The sequence below is a fragment of the Sesamum indicum genome, linkage group LG2, assembly GCF_026168435.1.
Source record: "Sesamum indicum cultivar Baizhima isolate 11 linkage group LG2, ASM2616843v1, whole genome shotgun sequence".
In the NCBI taxonomy this organism is placed as follows: domain Eukaryota; kingdom Viridiplantae; phylum Streptophyta; class Magnoliopsida; order Lamiales; family Pedaliaceae; genus Sesamum; species Sesamum indicum.
The window spans coordinates 333,839-353,133 of record NC_142658.1 but is presented as its reverse complement, the minus strand read 5'-3'; the positions used below and the strand labels follow the sequence as shown (position 1 = coordinate 353,133).

The window sequence follows — 19,295 nt, the reverse complement described above, 5'->3', positions numbered from 1 at the left end:
AATAATATTTTCCAAAAACAGCAGGATCATATTTCCCTCTGAAATAAAATAAAATAAATGTTTGTCTAGTCAGAAAAAGAAAGGGAAAATTGGGAGTAGGTAGCAGAGTGGATGAGTGTGAGCATCATGAATGACATTCTCATGCAGAAGCTCCAAAGAAGGTGTCCAGTGGACAGGCCACAACGTTTTCTCTGCACATCAACACGTGTTCACCGCCATGCACCCTCTCCCTCTAATTTATCCATCTTCCTATCACTCTCTCCCCATCCAAATCCACACTTCATCCTCTCTTCTCTTAATTACTTTCATCTCCCTTTTGCATGCCCCCATAAGAGAAATGGATCTGATCAACAGTCTGCTCAACTTTGTTGTGCCACCAGCAAGCCTTCTCATGCTGGCCTTTACTTGGCCCACTCTCTTCTTCATCACCACCTGTGAATGGCTTTACAACACTTACCTTAACAGTGAAAACATGGAGAACAAAGTGGTTCTCATCACTGGTGCTTCTTCTGGGATTGGTGAGGTAATTTCCATCCACCCATTTTTTATTTTATTTATATGTTCCCCTTTTAAACTACATGATTTATTATATGCATGCATATTTAAATTTTTTAGCAACTCTCAAGAATCACGAAATGCTGTGGGTAATTATTCCACTTTTGATTTTTAATATATACTGGATTTTGTAATTTAAACCCTAATCAATTTGAGATAAAGAATTCCAGTGTCATGCGGTGCCAGTATCTCATGATATTCTTTATCTGTGGTGGGGACGATGGATGGATGGGTAGCATTTATTTTTGGTGAACAAGGATAGAGAGTTGATCTGTTCATTGATTTGAACATATATAAAGATGTTCATGTTCTTAATTCTGTATCCTGAAGATCATAACCGATTAACCAACACTTGTTGCAATTAATACAGCAAATTGCTTATCAATATGCGAAGAGAGGGGCCAATCTTGTACTGGTTGCACGAAGAGAGCACAGGTTACGAGGAATAAGTGAGAATGCAAGAAGGTTGGGGGCGCCAAATGTGTTGATAATGGCTGCTGATGTTGTCAAGGAGGAAGAATGCAGGAGATTTATCAACGAAACAATCAACTATTACGGACGTGGTAAGCCTGGTGCTTGATAATTTATGCATTTTCTTAAACTCTGATGCTTCATCATTTGATCAACAGCTACAAGATCTAATTTTGACTTGCATATAAACTAACACAAATGTGATGGAGTAATCAGATTAAAGATTTCGGTATTCCAATCTCTGTTTCCTTTTCCTTGTTTCCCTCTTTCAGTGGATCATCTAGTCAACACTGTCAGTCTTGGACATACTTTCTACTTCGAGGAAGCTTCAGACTCGAGTGTGTTTCCCATTTTAATGGTACGATCTAGAAGCTGAAGTTTCTGCTGCTGTTGCAATTGCAAAAATTTTCTGCTGCTAGAGAGTTACCCGTGAGATCATTACTAGTTTGTGTTCATGTTCAGGATATAAACTTTTGGGGCAATGTATATCCAACCTATGTGGCGCTGCCTTATCTTCGGGAGAGTAATGGCCGTATAATAGTGAATGCCTCAGTTGAAAATTGGTTGCCTCTGCCAAGGATGAGCTTGTACTCTGTAAGTTAACTCTCTCTTTGTTGTTCTAGGATCACTTACAAGGGAAGGAAATAGTCAAGTTTGGATGATTCGTGTCTATTTGATGGGATAGAAAAGGAATAGGACAGAAATAATAATTACAAATAATATATATTTAGATAAGAATTTTATAGCAGTTCTAAATTAATTAGAATTTCTTACACATCTAATATCGTTCCTAGTTGAATTCCATTTTTTCATTGGATTAGGACACTTTAATTGTAAGTTTGTAAATACATGGACTAGACTCAATTGTTTAATACCCTTTTGATCATTGAATTTGTATTTACTTCAGAAATTCAGTTTTTGTATAGTTTACATCATTGTTACTTACTGCAGATGAAATTGTTATTTTCTTTGCCTCACTTTTGCAGGCTGCGAAATCAGCACTCATAAACTTTTATGAAACGCTGAGATTTGAAGTGAAGAATGAAGTCGGGATAACGGTTGCAACACATGGTTGGATCGGTACTGAAATGACCAGGGGTAAGTTCATGGTGGAGGAAGGCGCAGAAATGCAGTGGAAGGAAGAAAGGGAAGTAAGTTCTATCCCCAGATTGAAGGATCAATTTGTGGCTTCTTTCTTACAATGGAAAGAAGATTCCTTCATCCTTTAAACCAATCGATGTCTTCATTCATTTGTTTTTGTGCATTTCTGTTAAGGTACATGTAACTGGCGGGCCAGTGGAAGAGTTTGCCAAGCAAATTGTTTCAGGAGCTTGCAGGGGAGATCCATACGTGAAATATCCAAGCTGGTACGACATATTCTTCCTGTACAGGGTTTTCGCTCCCAAAGTCCTGGACTGGACATTCCGCTTTCTTTTGACAAATGGTGGTGCCAGAAGAACTTCTTTCATCGGCACGGGGAGGCCACTTCTTGAGACTTCCTCTCCTAGGAGGAGTGCGGTTATGGAGGGTTCCTCCCCTAGGAGACTTCCTCCAGGCCCTCTGACCTTTTCCCCAGCCTTTCAGCAGCAGAAAAGCGAGTGAATGACTTCCCCACCAAGCACATCATCAAACTTCTATTCCGTGTTTGTTTTTGCTTTTGTATTTGTGTAACTGTTTAACAGAGTTCTTAGAGGGACACATGCGATGTGGAGATTTTTTTTCACTGAGTTGAATAAGAAGCAATAGTTTGCTTCCTCACTTGTGATTTTCCATTGCATTCTGAGCAAATTATTCAACAGTTTGCTTCCTCATTTGTGATTTTCCATTGCATTCTGAGTATGCAAAATTATGATTTTCCACTGCACTCCCATAGACTATTGAACTTCATATAAACATGGACAAGATTGGAAGTGAACATGAGCCCGAGTCTGCCGTTTAAGCCTATTACTGCAGCATCCAAAAACATACATCAGAGTGGCGTTGCCTTCCAACGGTAGGCATTGTACAACAGCCGTGAGATGGGTTTCATGGTAGCACACTGAATAACTATCTCCTCACATCTCCAAAGTTCTAGATACCATCGCACACAAGCTAATCAGAGGTTCTCATAGTGGGCACAGCTGCAGGGCCAGTAGGACCTCCGATGTCTTCCACCATCTTCTCCCCCCTTTTTGGTCCACCGTATTCACGAGAGGCACGAGCTTCCTGCACGATGTCCGTTGGATATGTTAGCTTATCCTTAATGGCCTCCTTCACGCTTCCTACAGCACCATAGATGTTTTTTTTGGCCGCAATTCCCCTGTTCAATCGCGAGAGTAATTCATACATTCCTGATAATAGGAGGCGGCAAAGCAGAGTTGTTGTACAATGTTATATTATATAGCTTATGAAGAATAAAGAATCACCTATCAGCCGCTGTGTCCCAGTCTGCTGCAGCCCTCTGCTTAGCCTCATCGTAGACACCCTCTTCGTTTAGCTTCAGCTCTTGCATCTTTTGTCTAGCTTTGAATTCAGTTTCCCCGTATTTCTCCTGCAGAACCAATTTGCACAGCTCAGTTGTTTTTAGGAGAATTAGACAAATATATTTAAATTGGGTCACCTCATTTATATCGCCGCCTTCTAGAGCTTTCTGATCAAGATCTCTTGCGTTCCCAGTAAAGTAGTCCCTAGCTCTCCGTGCTGCAGCCGTGGCCGACTCCTTCAGCTCAGTCATTCTAGTGGCAACAGCACCCGACTCTTCTTTTGCTTTCGCAGCCGTGTACTTGGTATACTCGCTGACTGTCTCCGTTACAGTATCAGCAGATTTCTTTACCTGATCCACAGCATAATCCTTATACTCACCTGTTTTATCTGATGCATAGCTTGCGTATTCACCTGCCTTGTGCATTGTAATTTCTTTCGCCTTTTCGGCTTTATCCATGGCAGAGTCCTTGGTCTCCATGGCCTTCTCCACAGCGGAATCTATGCATTCGTCTGCTTTTCCTATTGCGGCATCCTTGGTTTCCTTGGCTTTCTCAGAAGCGTAATCTTTATCTTCACCGGCTTTTCCCATTGCCTGATCTGCTGCATAATCAGTATAATGCCCTGTTTTCCCCATCGTTCCAGTAGTATAATCGGTACTGTCAGTTTTACTAGTAACTGTCCCCTTAAGTTGCTCAAACGTATCTCCCACAGATTTGAGTATGCCGCCAAGAACCCCAGTTCCTCTGCTTTCAGGTGCCTGTTGATAATTATCTGGACGCTGATACTCGAGCTCAGCTACCTGTTCATGCCTCCTCTCTTTGTTCACATCACTGAGCTTGTCTACAGCAACTCGGGCCGCTGCTTCAGCATTCTCTTCTTGTCTTGAAGCCATGCCTTCTGATTAAAGTAAATATAAACTGTATGCGACTCTGCCAACCATATTCATAAGAAAACGAACAAAGATATATGTCTATTCTGTAGCAACACAAGCAGAAACCGGAAAACAATCTACAAGAGAGTAACAACGGCAAGAAGAAAACAACCTGAACTGAAACTCTGAGCTTATATCCGATTAGACTGATTCTTTAAGCAGGTGGATCTTGGTGGTGCTTAATCTTTCTTGGTTTCAGCTTATATTTTCTAGTCAATTTATCTCCAAAATTCTTTTAGGAAAGACACGACATGTGCTCTGGCATTGACACGTGTAAGAGACGTGGAAGAAGCTTGAGCCATCGATCTTTGTGTCCCTCACATGATGCCCCACTCAATGTTTTGCTCGTCATCAATATTTCAATGTGATGATGTGGTCTCAATTATGTTGTCTAAAATCTTGAAGAAATACTGAACTAAGGACATTTAATTGCATAAACATAAATACAAGATTTAAGGGCCAGACAATACATTGTTGCACTTGCCGCCTGCCAACTCCCAACTCATCCCCGATGAAATTGACCATCAATGAGAAAAAAAAAAAAAACAGAGCAGGAAAAAATTGGTGCTCCATGCAGTCCTCAGGAGGACAATTCACTTGCTGGGAACGCGACATAACTAAAGATAATCTTCGACTGAAACGCTAAGCTGCTCCTCGTCAGTTGTCAGCGGCCAACCGCTCGTTTCGCCTCCCCAGTTGCCACCATTTCGCTGCCATGTGTTGTGTTCTTCCTCCAAATGATTCACTTTCTTCCCCTCTTCAATAAAACTTGACTTGTTTTTTGAGTCTAACAATCTCGCATCGACAGCCAAACCAGCGTCGGACGATGCCTTCTGCACCGACCGCGGCGACATCCCGACCCTCGCGCTGGCGGGTAATACCAAAGGAAAATTGAGATTTTGCGGGGAAGAGTTTCCTCGGAGACAGTAGAATGCGACGTCATGTGCAACGGCGGCGGCCTCGGGGGTGGCATAGGAACCGAGCCACAGTCGCTGCGGCGTGCCGGGAACCCTGATCTCGGACACCCATTTGCCCCATTTCCGGCGACGAATCCCTTTGAATTTCTTGTGGGATGCTGCGGTGGAATGGCAGTTGGCATAAGCAAGTTCATCTGAAGAACAGCTCATATTTTGTTGATGGCGGCAAGTGGGAAGCAATGTAGTTTGGAAGTTTAAGGAAAGGTGAGTGATTATATAAGTTGAAGATTAGAAAGTCAAAGTGATTTATAAATGATATTTAGAAATGGGAAGTCAAGATTTTCAAAGGTCAAAGTAAAGGGTGTTCACTTTTTAATTTTAATAATTCCCCACTTGTGCAGGTGTGAAAAGGGCTGGCAAGACCAACTTGCGCTCTTATTTTGTTTCTTATAAGGATTGGGTGGGAGGTGACTTAAATTTGCAATGGAAATAGTGTTTTGGTTATGGAGAAATTAATGTGTTTGAACAAGAAATGGAGTTGAGGATGAAAAGTATTTTGGTGTGATATTTTGTGACATGAATAATAGTGAAACAGAGATTGGGGAGAAGTAGAAAAGAGTAAGAGGGTGCAAATCTTTTAAGTTGGTCAAAATGGAATTGGAATGGGGAGTGCTTACTACGGCTTTCCCAAATATCATCATTCATGACGTCATATAAGTGGTCGGCCAGGTTTTGTACTAATGACTAATGACTAATGACTAGTGATATGATACACACCACCCTCCATTTATTTTACTATGTAATTTTGACCTATTCCATATCATCAATCATCAATCTCAATCATCTCTTCTTTTACTCTTACATCTAAATTATTTGGACAACTACTCCAATATCTTATTTATTACTCATCTGCTTCAATCGGTTGGCAGTTCCTCCACTTACAACATTAATCTATTCATTCTCTTCCACAAAATCTTTACCATTTCTATTTCATTTGCATTTTATCTACTTCATGTATGCTTAATCTTCACGTCGCTCACCTCCCAACCAAACCTCAATATTATAGCATCACAAAAAATAAATTCAAAAAATTACTTCCTCAAAGTTAATTAAAATATCCTTCAGTGCAGTTTACCACGACGAATGCGCTGCCTTTGTTCTAACCAACAAGATCACGGGTTAGTTGGTTATTTTAATGAGAGGTCCCTTTAAGATTCTTAAGGAATATGGAGAGCTTATCCACACTGGATAAATCATGGTGGCAATATGGTAATCGAGCTTGTATACTTTGTGATCTCAATGAGCTAGAAAACTATGGTCATCTATATTTTCAGCATTCATTTTCTGCAAAATGTGTTGTACTTCTCAAGAAGGTGGGATTCTGCTGGCCTTATAGGAATTGGGAACAGGGGATACAGTGGACCGTGAGCAGGTGGCTAAGCCAACATCTAGTACATGCAGCTTTTTCGAGCTGTTTGAACTTTTTTGGTGTACTACATCTGAAGGGCGAGAAACATGAGACGTTTTCAATAAATTCAATAGTTGTTGGAACAAGTGGTGAATACTCTGATAGATTTAGCCCAGACCACTGAAAGATAATGGAGACAACTTTTCTTATTTACCAAACACTATAATATGCCATAGTTCGTTTCGGGAGGTTGGAGTTTTATAAAAGAAAGAGACGGATAGAGCTCTAGCACGATGCTCAAACTAGGTTGGATTTTTGTAGAAGAAAAGAGACTAATAGAGCTCTAGCACAATTGCGTATACTGCGAGCTGAAAACTGTACCCAAAATTACAAAAAGAATAGCAAAAGATAAGGCATCAACTAGTTTCCTTTTCATTTGGAAAGTTTCAGGTGAGCAAATTAAACTGTAGTAGAATATATACATAGACCATCAATATTGTTTACTTCCTACAAACATGGTGCAAGAAATAGTAGTAGTGGTACAAGGGAGGAAACGGGAGCGAAACAGTAACATTTGGCAGCAAGAATGTTATCTATACCGCAATCTTGAATTGCTAACTCTTTTATCCAGGTTTTGGAGAGAATTATTGCAGAGCATTTGAAATAGAATAAATGAAATCCAAGAAACCAGTTCCCTTGAGTAGGCCTCTGCCAGTTAATAGTTCAAAATCCAACAGCAACAAGAAGCCAATTACAGCTGCCTTTCCATTTATCAACTCATTCTTCCTTGTAAAACCAAAACCCTCAAGATCTTCATCAATGATCATCTTTACCTGTCAAGAACACAGGGCAAATTGGTGTATCTTAGTATGTTTACATTATGGATGAGCTAATTCATTGATGAAACTATTGGAAACTCTTTTACCTCATCAACATTGACATCTGATGCCGTTACACCAGGCTGAGCCTTCCCACTAAAAACTATCTCTGTAGATGCATCAGATTGCAAGCTTCCACTCATGCTTATGTAGATATTCTCTCCGTCAGTTTTCACAGGGTAGACAAAGAGTGTTCTCAGAGGGGGAGTTAGGGCTCGAAGCACAGGATTCTTAGGATACCACTCTTTAATGTCTCCGCTTCGCAAATCAAATGTGCTATCAGTTGTCGGGCACACGATACATCCATCCTGCATCAGTCATGTCGTGCCTTGTTGAAGAATAAAGTTTGTTCTTGCATAGAGCGCGTAGTGAAACAAGAGGAAATCAACAACTTTAAGATCATTTAAGAGCAAGGGCAATGGTTAACCTCACATGCCAAAGACACATTTCTTTCATCAACAGGGAGTTCAAAAGGAGAAGAGAGATTCATGAACACAGGAATAAGCACAAGAGCACAGTGCATATCCAAGCTTGCGGTATGACATGGAGAGTTGTTCCGCTATTCAAGTTCAACGAGATTTTACACATGCAACGTTCAAGAGCAAATTTCAACCTCATAACTTGAAAACCATTCGAAAACCCTGCCACACATTTTATAGTGTAATAACTCATTCTTAAGTCTAGTGAGAATGAACTAACATCCAGTCACTGAAATCAATTAAAGGACTTGACGAGGAACAGTCTATCAGTACCAATTCAAATTTGTTTATGTGGTGCTACAATATTCCTTTATATAAAGTCTTTGGCAACAAATAAATGATATTACTAGACACATATATAATCACAGAATCTAGCCCACAATTTCACATTTCACTAGTGCTACCCGAAGAGATCATCTCTAACTAGTGATTAGTAATTAATGCATTTGAATCAGTTTCAGGTAATTAAGCATCTATAAGAATCAAGAACATGCTAATCCTTATATAAATCCACAAAAATACTTACACAGAAACACCCACATAAGTAACTCAAAAACGATATTGTTGTTGTATTTGGAAAACAACGAGATCCATTAACACAAAAAGGAAAAACTTTCCCACAGAAAAAGGATAAGAAATTTGTGACATTAATTGCTAAAGTCATGACATTGAGAAAGAAAAGAATATATCTGACAGTACCTGAGTGAGCTTAGCATTGAGCAAGCCTTCAGAATAGGCACCCTCTGCAGGAGACCTGTTCTCTATTGCATAAACGTCATCTTTATACCATAACAGCAGTATAGTCTCCCCATCTTGTATGATGACGCGCCGTTCTCCTTTGGGCAGCGCAGCCAGAGGCACCACAGGGACCCAGTTCTTGCCATCATCAGCCGCGACTGAGGATGATGAAGACGATGGTGGTGATACCTCAGTGGCCTTGCAAGTGATGAGCCTAATGCTGGTGCGGGAGGATGTTAGAGGAATCTTGGGAGTGGGTTTTGTGAGAAGGGGGAAATGGTGGGAGGGTAGCGGTCTGTGGGATGGGGCGGCAGAGAAAAGGCCGGTGGTGGTGAGTTTGGGGGCTGCAATGGCCATGAGTGGTGGTGCTTATGGGAGGAAAATGGAGAGTTGAATAATGTTGGGAAGTAGAAAGAGTGAAGTCCATGGCCACAGAAAAACAAGATATGCCAACAGCCTATGCGGCTATGGATTTGTAGTGGTTCTCAAATTATACAAATTTGCTTTTTTCCTTACTTCTTTCTAAATTCAAATCCAATCTAAGAGTAAGACTATGGGCCTCCTTTGTTTGGCCCATATACCACACAACACGTGTTTACCCCAATCTAGGGTTTGGCCCATATACACACAACACATGTTTACCTCATATACACACAACATATGTTTACCCCAATCTAAGGTTTGGTTGTATGTATGGTATATATATAAGTAAGCCCATTAAGAACAAAATGAGAATGAATTTGAAATTGTGTTGATTCAGCTTTCACTTTCTGTTGAAATTCTTTTTTTCTCTAGAAAGTAATGAAATAAATTGCTAGAAAATAAAAGAGTATAGACGAGAGAAAATGTGAGTGTTATTCCTTACTTTTTGTTAATAACAGAGAGATTCATTGAAATAAAATTGTAAGTACAAAATTAAAGTGTTATTTTTTTTTTTTTTTGTGTGTGCTAAAGTTATAGTATGAAGGTGAAAGTTGTAGCATGGAAGTAAAAATTATATAGTATCAAGGTAAAACGTACCTTCCCCATCTGAGGAGAGCCTTTCCATTTATAGGCAACCATCAGCCAATTGAAGAAATCAAATCCCCCACAGGATCGATGGAGGACTCTCAAAGTTTTAGTGGAGCATAACCTTAAAATGTTTAGATCGGACTGAATCCCCCCCATAAATTCGTCTTCATCCTCTCCCCAACAGTTCTAGGATTGGTGATTCTTAGGGGCGATTGGAGTCCGTTGTGAATGAGGGCATCTTCTAGGTATGAGGATGCCTTCTCGAATTTTTTGTGAGATGGTTGAAGAAACGCCTCTTTCTAGCCGTAGTCTAAGCTTTTAAAGTTTAAATATTACTTTGGGAGCACCACGTGTCCATGAAGAGGTGGCTAGTCCTTATCAAGTTCTGTGGGGTATGCTTTCAAAAGTTCTATGTGGATGTCTAGGCCACCCATGCACGCCATGTAAAATGGACTTTGACTTTAGTTGAGGGATTCCCAATTTCTAGACTTTCTTGTGGACCCATGAGATCCTTTTAGATTTGAGTCTTCTCAGATTTTGGTTAATGGGGGTTTTTTTTAATTAATTTAATTATTTCTTAGGATAGTTCTTGTTAAATTTCTTAAGATCTCTACTTTACCTGAATTGATCTTACGTTTCTTTAGACTTTTGTGATTTTTTTTCTTTTTAGATTATTCGGACTTTTTTAGCCCATTCATTTTTAGGAGCATCTTGATGAGAAGATTGTGATTGTTTTCTAAAACTAGCTGTTTTTTTGGTAAGGGTGGAAAATTTTGAGGGGTTAGAGGATATTTTGTTCATATACATGTGAAACTTTTTCCGTCACTAGATATAAAATGTGTTGAATGGATATACATATATGTATATAGAAACGTGTGGTCATATTTGTGGACTATATACACAGCAAATCTATATCTTTTATTTGAATCAAATCATTACAATAAAATAAAAATGTATAATGATTGGTCTGCAGCATATCTGGCAAGTTGCTATCGAGAAATTTGGGACACACAAAAATTACAACTGTTGTTTTATTTTTTTTCCTCAATGTTTTGGTTCTATTAAAAAAAAAAAAAGAAGATGGGAGTCCTCCAAGAAACAGTATCTGCTGAATAGTGATGACATGGCAAGTAGACAAACAGGGTTAGGTATAGATGATGTATAAATAGGGGAATTGGTGTATCCTCTCATTTCATTCTCTTTCCTTCTGATCCTCCCAAGTTCCCATGTCCGTGTCCGTGTCGGTGTCCATGCATAATATTCTTTCATTTTGATAATTATTTTCAGAAGAAAAGAGAAGCACAAGATCCATCAGTATGGGTGCGGGTGCGGGTGCGGGTGCAGGTGGGGATCATAATTATTGTTTTCTTGATGAGAAGAGATGGCATCAGCCTCAGCCTCAGCCTCATCATCATCTCAGATTGTTGCTCAACTTCCCCCCCGGAAACATTAATAGCATTTCTGCTCTTGTTGTTGATCATCATCAACTCAGATTTTCTGATGATTATCACAGTAATAATTTGTTATTAGAAGAAGGTGATGATCATGTTCATAATGACGATGATGATGAGACTGCTCATAATCACCCACACCACCACACAATTTACTGGGAATCCCAACAATTTCTCCTTCAGGTAATTTCAAACTTCTTCTTCTTTTCATATATATATATTCATATGTAATAAAAAAAAAAATTGATGATGGTGATGAGGTCAACTGCTTTTCCTCTGTCCATAAAGAAATTGAATGATTCCCTCATCATCATCATCCCTTCCAATATTCTTTGAGAGGTGCAATTATGGATTCTCACATCATCTTCCAGAGTTGGTTAATTCATTTCTTACCCACCCAACCTACCATATATTTCTACTTTCACTACCAAATTAACATATTTATATATAAGAAAAAACAATGAGTTGGAATGAATTAATTAAGTAAGCTGAAAATAGGAAAAGAAAGGATTAATGGTTTGAGAGTTGAGGAGAGGAGTTTTAAATGCGACAAATCCTTTTACCCGATTTTGCAGCTGGTTATGTCATTTCCACACGTCTTTAGTCCCCACCGCCTTATGTATAAATGTTTGGTGCTGTTGCCATCTGACATATATAATGATGATGATGATAATGTGTAGTGCACCAAAGGAATCAACAAATTCCATGCACATTACAAATATCTCAGCAAACAATTAATCTCTCTCAATCACAATACAAAGCACTAGTTGTTGGAGCCTGGAGGTGGAGGCTGGGTATCTATATATATATATATATATATATATATATATCAACAACTCTCATTAAATATCTAATATACAGTGTGTGGCTCACATGTCATCCCATATTAATGTATATATCATGTGGATGTCGATATCTTCACTTCTCCCTTTGCATTTGTGTGCTTAATTATTAGACTCTCTCTCTATATATATATGTAAATCAATTTGGATGCTTTCAAAAATCAAACTTTTTTGGTTTAGTTACAAATTATTAATAGAAACTCTTCTTCTTAAGACCTTCAAATTAGCTTCTTTTCTTTTCTTCTTAATTATGAAATGTTGATTCAGGAGATATTGGATCAATGCAACTCAAGTGGTTCAAAATTGAAGGAAAACATAAAAAGGAACATAGAGATAGCTAGAGATTCCGACTTTTGTAATTGCATGGACAAGAGCTTGAGAGGCTGCATTAAGTGCCTACGCCGAGCAGCTGTCAATCAGCTGTGCAACAAAGGCTTCAATGCTGCCCTCTGCACATCCAAGTGGAAAAAAACTGATAAAATGCCCGGAGGGACGCATGAGTACATTGAAGTCATTGCTTGCACACAGGGGAGAAGGAAACAGATCCCAATCTTGGTAGAATTAGGGTTCCGGGATGAGTTTCGGATGGCAAAAGCCTCTGATGAGTATAATAAATTGATCGATCAACTGCCTGAAATCTACACAGGAAAACTCCAACACCTCAATGCCATTATTCGTGTAGTTTGTGAGGCAGCCAAGAAGTCAGCTGAAGAGCATAAAATTCATATGGGTCCCTGGAGAAAGAGAAGCTTTATGCAAATGAAATGGTCTGCATCCAGTGAAAGGAGATCGTTTCATTATCCCTCAAATGAACTTTTGGTCAGTTCATCAGGGCAGGAAACTGTAAATGCTGCAATATCAAGCTTCCAACTTCACATGGCATCAACCGTAAGAGTAGCTTAAAATATATGCTAGCTACCTCAAATCTTTGTAGGAATAATGATGAGTATTTTGTTTCTGCGGGATGCACAACTTTTTTAAATAAAAGTTTTTGTCGTCAAAAGTCATAGGGAGTGCGTGTGTTACGCTAAATACATAGGATGTGAGTCTAAAAACACTGTGAGTCACTGTCGGCGTTGGCACCAATGCCCACACCCTGCTCTCAGTAGTTTCCAGTCCTTACCCCTTTTTTTTTTTTTTGGTATTTTGGCTTAGTTTATGTCTAGAGTTTCAATCATAGAGCTCCCGATTAATACCTGGAAACATGGTAAGGCCATTTTTCTGGTTCGATTATCAGGTCACAAGAAGAAATGTATACTGTAAAAGAATGTCGTGGTAATCAGAGTTTCCCTGGCTGGAAGCTGGGAACTACTGCCAAGCCACTTCTTACAATGGTAGAAAATAATGCCCTTATAATCAGAGGCTACTACAAGACGGTCGTCTATGATTCTCTTCTCTATTTTACGTATTTTCATATCTGTAAATGGCTTCAAAAGCCCATGAACATTTTATCTTTCATGCTTCACCGCTGCACCTAAAATTCTTCTCACAACATTAAATGAATTTGCTACTAACACAGAATGGTACACATCTACAAAAGTCTGGACTTCTCTTACGCAATTCTTGACGGAACTTCATTGCATGAGTTGAGCACCAGTTCACCATAAAGTACCAGGCACAGAAATCATGCCTAAAATCCTTGGAATGAGAATGAAAGAATTCTAAAAAGCCCATCTGGGTTGTCTGCATGTACCTGAAACCGGAATTATATGGGCTATAGCATAAACAAGCGTGAAGAACTCTTAGCTTAGTGCCTTGAAATGATAGTGAAAAGTCTGCAGGGTAGAGCTTTAACAGTATCGAGACCTTGAACATTCTCACATAATGTTATATTCTGGAGAAAGGTATTCAGGAGAAAAAGGTACATACCCAATGGCCAGCATCTTCAAGGACATGCATTTCAACTCCCCCTCCCTCTTCAGCAGCTTGTTCCTCAGCAACGTGGATCCTGCGAAGGTCTTCCAGGGCCCATCTATGTAAACTTCTTTCTGCTTTAAGAAAATTAATATGTACGCCTCGAGGAACATCTTCCACAAGCTTCCTGCATTCTTGAAAATAACACTCGACACTCCCAGCTGTAGGAATTAATAATATAATATGCTAGTTTGGAAAATAAGAATTTCCTGGTTTCTTATTTACTAGATCTCATTTATTCTTGCAAACACTTGATTAAACATGAGGATAGGTAGAAAATTGTCCAACATATCCTAGAAATATAAAATTTTTATTTGTTTTGTTATTATTCGTTTTGTTCTTCGAGTGGGTTGTTTGGGTGGGGGGTTGGGGAGGGGATTCAAGAAAGGCAGTTACCACAGATTTGTCTCTTCATATGATTGATACATCTCTGCAATACCCTTGAGATCGAACACCCACGAGAAGTTTGACGATGATGCTCCGTTAACCCCATTCTGACGAAGATTAGTTACCACCCACTGAAATGAAGTAATATGTAAAGGACAATAATCAGAAGAAAATAGAAAAAAAGCATTACTTTTAAGCAACTTATAGGTCTCAAACTGATTTGGAGAAGCTCTAGCAGTAAACCTTTCAAATACATATTCCAAGATGGAAATATACTAACACAGTATTCGACATATAAAATTTACCTGTGCCACATCTTTTGAGAAGCCATCCTGAACAAGAGCATCCATCACATCCCGTTTGGAAGAGACCTTCCTTGAAGAATAATTTAAGAAAAAATTACAAGATAAGATCGATGCTCAATAATTTATGCGATCAATGTACACTATGCACAGATTGCAGAAAGGAAAAAAGTACATAGGTGACACTCTGACACAGTAAAATAGTATGTAAAAGAACATAGTGGTAATTCCAATACTTCATTGCATGACCTCTATATGTAAGTTTCTAATATCAAATATGGACAGCAACTTCTCTAGAATGAGTTAAACCATAAGATTCCAAATAATTCATTGGCCAAAACACAATATAATAGTCATGCTGTACCAAATGGGCAAGCAATGAGGAAAAAGAAGGGACTAACAGTTCAGCCGAAGACGTGGTTACCTCTTTTGGCAATGCACTCAGGAAAGAGATAAGTTCAGCAGGATGGTCATCTCCATCTGCACCAGCTCGAACTTTTCCAGGAGTAGAATCTAAAACCCAAACCTGAAATGCATAGGGAAGAGGCTGAGAGGGTTAAGAAAACAACAAACTCTACAAGATAGTTACTCAAAAGTGAAAAGTTTGAAGTACTATATATTATGAACTATTTTGCTCCCAAGGCCTCAGGACAACAAAAAAGGAATATTTTCTCAGGGAAACAGGATTGGGTAGAAAAACTCTTGGAACATTCTTCAGATTGATTATATCTGAAGAGAATCAACCCCATAAATGTATACTATCTGCTTCCAAATTTTCAACTATATATTAAAAAGAATACGGCGTTAAGAGCATAGGAATACCACGACTTACTCTAACAGGCCGAGCTAGTGGTTTTGCAACCTGATCCACCATGCTCAATGCAACTACAGGAAAAGTAAGACTGTTATTATTACACTGATTCAAAGGTGTCAAAGGATCCCTTATCATAATGCATCACAACTGTGATCTTCGGTTCACTAATATACACAGGGATCAACATTAAGTTACCTTTACCACCAAAGCTGTGACCAACTACCACTCGAGGAGTTAACTTCAGCTGACCAAGCTAGTCAAAAGAAGGAAAAAGTATTGTTAGCTGAAGGAACAATAAGCAAACTCACTTTTTCCATCACCTCTAGATTGAGAAGATAGAAGGTGAACAGAATTTGAGCCAGTTCGAGAAAATAATTCCACAAAGGTTATGCATGGCAATTCACAGTCATATATCCATACACTTTGTAGATTCCTGTCAAAGTATATAATACTACTGTCCCATGAACACTACTTTGTAGATTCGGACAAAATGACACTCATTCTCAGAATCACGTACTAGCTTTAAAACATCACGAGCAGCTGATGCAACAGTATGAGGCCCTCTCTTCTTTAGATATGCTGAATCACCATGACACCGCAGGTCTACGAGGAGAAACTGAGTCAATGAGAGAAGGAAAAACAGTAAGTTTTAAAATGCTTGTGGACTGGAGTTGATTAAGTGGAAATGTGAAGTAATGATCAATAAATAGTGTTGTTACAACAAATATTCAAAGTAAAAGTGTTTTGGGTGTAAACCAATAGTTGTTAAACTCTCCAATAAAACGCATTAGATATAATAAACTCTGGTAGTTAAGCTGAATGATGTCAATAATTCAAAAACTACAACCAAGTGCATTATTGATTTACCTGCCATTTAGGGAACTCTTTGGCCAATCTCCTAGCAAAAGTTCCTGTCAAAATTTTCAATAAATGGTTCAACATATTTCAAGAACCTAAAACAGAGTATACATGAATTTTCAAAGATCTGCAATCTTCTATTGGAAGCATGAAGAAAAACTTGATGCTAAAGTTAATTGAGTATATTCCCAGGAAGACCGAGTAATTTGAGTATGAGCCATGTTTTGCCAATCAAGAAGTATTGGAAAGTGCAACTTGATCAGAAAGTCTCCTAACTTATTTTTACTACCATTAAATGCAATGAAACTAATTTATTTTCACATAATCATACAATGACATTCATCTAACTTCAAGGGTAAACCTATTCTCTACAGAAAGATAATTTTTATTCAAATAATTAGATTCCCATGCAAATCTTTCATACAAGAGACTAATGTTTATGCACACTGACAAATTCTAACAAACAAACAGGGAAGAGGAGAAACTGAATAACTATATTTTCCACATAGAGGTTAAGATGGAAATTTAAACACCAAACATGTTTGCATTATTTTCAAATATGTGTTTTCTATAGTGAGTCCTAGGCAGCAATGTTAAGGGAAAACAAAGTGATGTCAACATAAAAACAAAATATAACTACTCAGAGTGTCCTATAGTCAATATTGATTTGCTTCCAAATAAATTATATTCCAATTAAAAGACTAGCACCCACCCCAATTTTTCCTGCTACCTAGAATGCCATGCAAAAGAACAGCAGTTGGAGGCTGCGGCGCTGTTTTGTCCAAGATGTAACTCCACCTCACCTGTGGAGCAACAGCTCAAAGGGACCGTTAATTGAAGTTCAAAAAACTAACAAAAAGGTAACCTTGAAAGAGAGTAGAGATCCTCTCCTGCAAATTGATGATGTTCATGGATATTATCTAGAAAATTTATGCAAGTAGCGTCATACTGGAAATGCAGATGATTCTCAGTAGCATCCCATGATAATTAAAGAAAAGCTAATCCAGAAAGCACCATTTTAGCAAAATTATTTCTACATCCAAAAAGATCAGGCATACATGATAAGCAGGGATGGGATTCTACTTATGATCTGTCTGGTATGATAATTTTTCACACCAGAGCCATACAGTTGCCACATATACACTTATCATGGGACACATGACTTGACTGGAAAGAACATATTAGGGTGACCACTTTGGCCTTAGTTTAAAATCTCTAGTGTTCAATTTCAGTGCATAATGATCCAAACATCACAGAAAATGCTTGCACCAGGCATTACATTCAGGAAAAGCAGAATTATAGCCTTGAATTAGCTTTATTTCATTCAGATTTCACCAAAATTTTAGTACTCTGAGTATACAAATTCTTTCCATGATTTTTTCTTGGAACAACCATATATGCATTAACTCTGAGTACTCAAATAACTGCATAAATCTTTTTTCTTTTTCTTTTCTTTTTTTTTTTTGGGGGGGGGGGGGTAATGATGATGTCACCTAGAAGTTTGATTGTCTCTCAAGAGGAATATACAGCATCACAATGACCGAAGTTACTATGATACAGTCTCTAATAAAAAGATGAACAGACTTACATCTGCTCCTTGAACAAGATCATAAGCCTGCACAGAGAAATCATCTAATCAGTACAATACTTCTGAAACAGAAGTATCTGAAGAGTTACACTTTAAAAGGTGTTGAGTTTAAGATGTTTTCATTTAAAAAAGCAGAAATCCAAAGAGAATATATATGCATTTTTTATTACCAAAATGTCAGCAGGCTTCACAACAATACTTGTTTGTGCTAGCCTCTCATCTACCATTGTCATGCGAATACTTGGACACATAGATCTTCCCCTCGAGTGACTCAAAGCTACCTGAGAGATGCCGATTATAGGGGCCGGCTAAAGTCAAGAAAACATCCGAGACAAAAGTAAAGTCAATTATATTTTTCTCCTATTTGAATGCCGATTTTAAGAGCCTGGCTAAAGTTTAAAATTTAAATTCTGCCACAAAATTCAAAATTTATACGAACAGTTATGAGTTAAACTATAAATAAATAATAATAAGGAAATGGCACATCAACTCCTTCAGTTGCATTGAAGCTCAAGTGCACTGCAGAGGTACATTCCAATTGATATCAAGTTAAAGGCAGGCACAAATGAATACCCCTTCCGTGTGCCATATTTAGATCATATTTTCACTATTTTCTGAATAAATTAAACCCTTGAAGTCGATTATACTTTGCTATTAAAGACAAGTTTTCATTTTCACTCCATTCAAACAACAAAACTGCACAGCATAGATATTGAATTTCGTCCCGCAATTTAATAAAAGAAAAAGAAATACATGACAAGCAGATTTGAACGAGAGACACTAAAAATCACCTGAGTGGAGTCCAGAGATTCCCAAGGTTACAAGACAAGAAAGACCAAACAAACATAATTCTAATTGTCACTTTCTTAGTGTTGAAAAGGAAAGAAAAATCACCTCGCCAAACGGCCTTCTGATGTTGTATTTCACGAGCCTGTGATTGATCGATGACGTGAAACCGAACAGACCAGCTGATCTGAATGCAGGTCGAATTTCACAATGCCGGCACGAAAAATTGGAGAGCGCCGACATTGTGATTGAGCTGATGAAACGCGAATCAAAGGCCAGCAAGGAGGAGAAATCCCAAGGACTGGGGCGGCGGATATAGGGGCAAATTAGTAATGTAAAAAAAGGCGGAGACAGCGAAGCTGGGTGGCGAGCTTAGTCGTGGCTTCAACTCTTTCTTTGAGGGGTTGTGTGTGTGTGAGAGATACGGCCTCTGTGTCTCCGCCAGAGGAAGAAAATAGACACCAGCTTCTGACTGTATATACTCAATCTAATTGACGGTAAT

At 38.6% G+C, this 19,295-nt stretch overlaps 6 protein-coding genes across 10 annotated transcripts; 2 read left to right on the top strand and 4 right to left on the bottom strand.

Moving 5' to 3' along the window:
• The first annotated feature begins 278 nt into the window (after positions 1-278).
• HSD5 (hydroxysteroid dehydrogenase 5) lies at positions 279-2,890 on the top strand. Its single transcript, NM_001304401.1, has 6 exons — positions 279-523; positions 926-1,118; positions 1,299-1,384; positions 1,489-1,620; positions 2,013-2,177; positions 2,302-2,890. The coding sequence occupies exons 1-6, from the start codon at positions 338-340 to the stop codon at positions 2,626-2,628; spliced, it is 1,089 nt and encodes a 362-aa protein (NP_001291330.1). The 5' UTR covers positions 279-337; the 3' UTR covers positions 2,629-2,890.
• A 40-nt stretch (positions 2,891-2,930) lies between these two features.
• On the bottom strand, positions 2,931-4,673 carry LOC105175091 (uncharacterized). 3 transcript variants are annotated; one of them, XM_011097427.3, is made up of 4 exons: positions 4,533-4,673; positions 3,626-4,418; positions 3,432-3,556; positions 2,931-3,325 (listed from the first exon to the last, which is right to left on the bottom strand). In XM_011097427.3, exons 2-4 carry the CDS (start codon positions 4,379-4,381, stop codon positions 3,118-3,120), a joined length of 1,089 nt encoding a protein of 362 aa, XP_011095729.1. In that variant the 5' UTR covers positions 4,382-4,418; positions 4,533-4,673; the 3' UTR covers positions 2,931-3,117. The 3 variants fall into 3 exon arrangements, with proteins under 3 accessions (XP_011095729.1, XP_011095737.1, XP_011095747.1); XM_011097435.3 differs by having other exon boundaries at positions 3,626-4,386; positions 4,533-4,637; XM_011097445.3 differs by having other exon boundaries at positions 2,931-3,231; positions 3,626-4,624.
• Positions 4,674-4,831: 158 nt separating this feature from the next.
• On the bottom strand, positions 4,832-5,761 carry LOC105175081 (Integrase-type DNA-binding superfamily protein). The gene has a single exon (XM_088877632.1). It carries the CDS (start codon positions 5,545-5,547, stop codon positions 5,038-5,040), a length of 510 nt encoding a protein of 169 aa, XP_088733758.1. The 5' UTR covers positions 5,548-5,761; the 3' UTR covers positions 4,832-5,037.
• Positions 5,762-7,154: 1,393 nt separating this feature from the next.
• On the bottom strand, positions 7,155-9,288 carry LOC105175071 (Rieske (2Fe-2S) domain-containing protein). The gene is made up of 3 exons (XM_011097396.3): positions 8,802-9,288; positions 7,671-7,931; positions 7,155-7,578 (listed from the first exon to the last, which is right to left on the bottom strand). The coding sequence occupies exons 1-3, from the start codon at positions 9,195-9,197 to the stop codon at positions 7,390-7,392; spliced, it is 846 nt and encodes a 281-aa protein (XP_011095698.1). The 5' UTR covers positions 9,198-9,288; the 3' UTR covers positions 7,155-7,389.
• Positions 9,289-11,002: 1,714 nt separating this feature from the next.
• LOC105175047 (uncharacterized) lies at positions 11,003-13,543 on the top strand. Its single transcript, XM_011097366.3, has 2 exons — positions 11,003-11,485; positions 12,412-13,543. Exons 1-2 carry the CDS (start codon positions 11,168-11,170, stop codon positions 13,045-13,047), a joined length of 954 nt encoding a protein of 317 aa, XP_011095668.1. The 5' UTR covers positions 11,003-11,167; the 3' UTR covers positions 13,048-13,543.
• LOC105175055 (alpha/beta-Hydrolases superfamily protein) lies at positions 13,375-19,271 on the bottom strand. 3 transcript variants are annotated; one of them, XM_011097378.3, is made up of 13 exons: positions 18,902-19,271; positions 18,178-18,315; positions 18,008-18,034; positions 17,132-17,222; positions 16,429-16,472; positions 16,079-16,177; positions 15,757-15,814; positions 15,580-15,632; positions 15,172-15,273; positions 14,751-14,816; positions 14,455-14,576; positions 14,014-14,185; positions 13,375-13,837 (listed from the first exon to the last, which is right to left on the bottom strand). In XM_011097378.3, the coding sequence occupies exons 1-13, from the start codon at positions 19,034-19,036 to the stop codon at positions 13,775-13,777; spliced, it is 1,170 nt and encodes a 389-aa protein (XP_011095680.2). In that variant the 5' UTR covers positions 19,037-19,271; the 3' UTR covers positions 13,375-13,774. The 3 variants fall into 3 exon arrangements, with proteins under 3 accessions (XP_011095680.2, XP_011095688.2, XP_020547448.2); XM_011097386.3 differs by having other exon boundaries at positions 18,178-18,288; XM_020691789.2 differs by having other exon boundaries at positions 18,178-18,284; positions 18,902-19,042.
• Between the last annotated feature and the right edge of the window lie 24 nt (positions 19,272-19,295).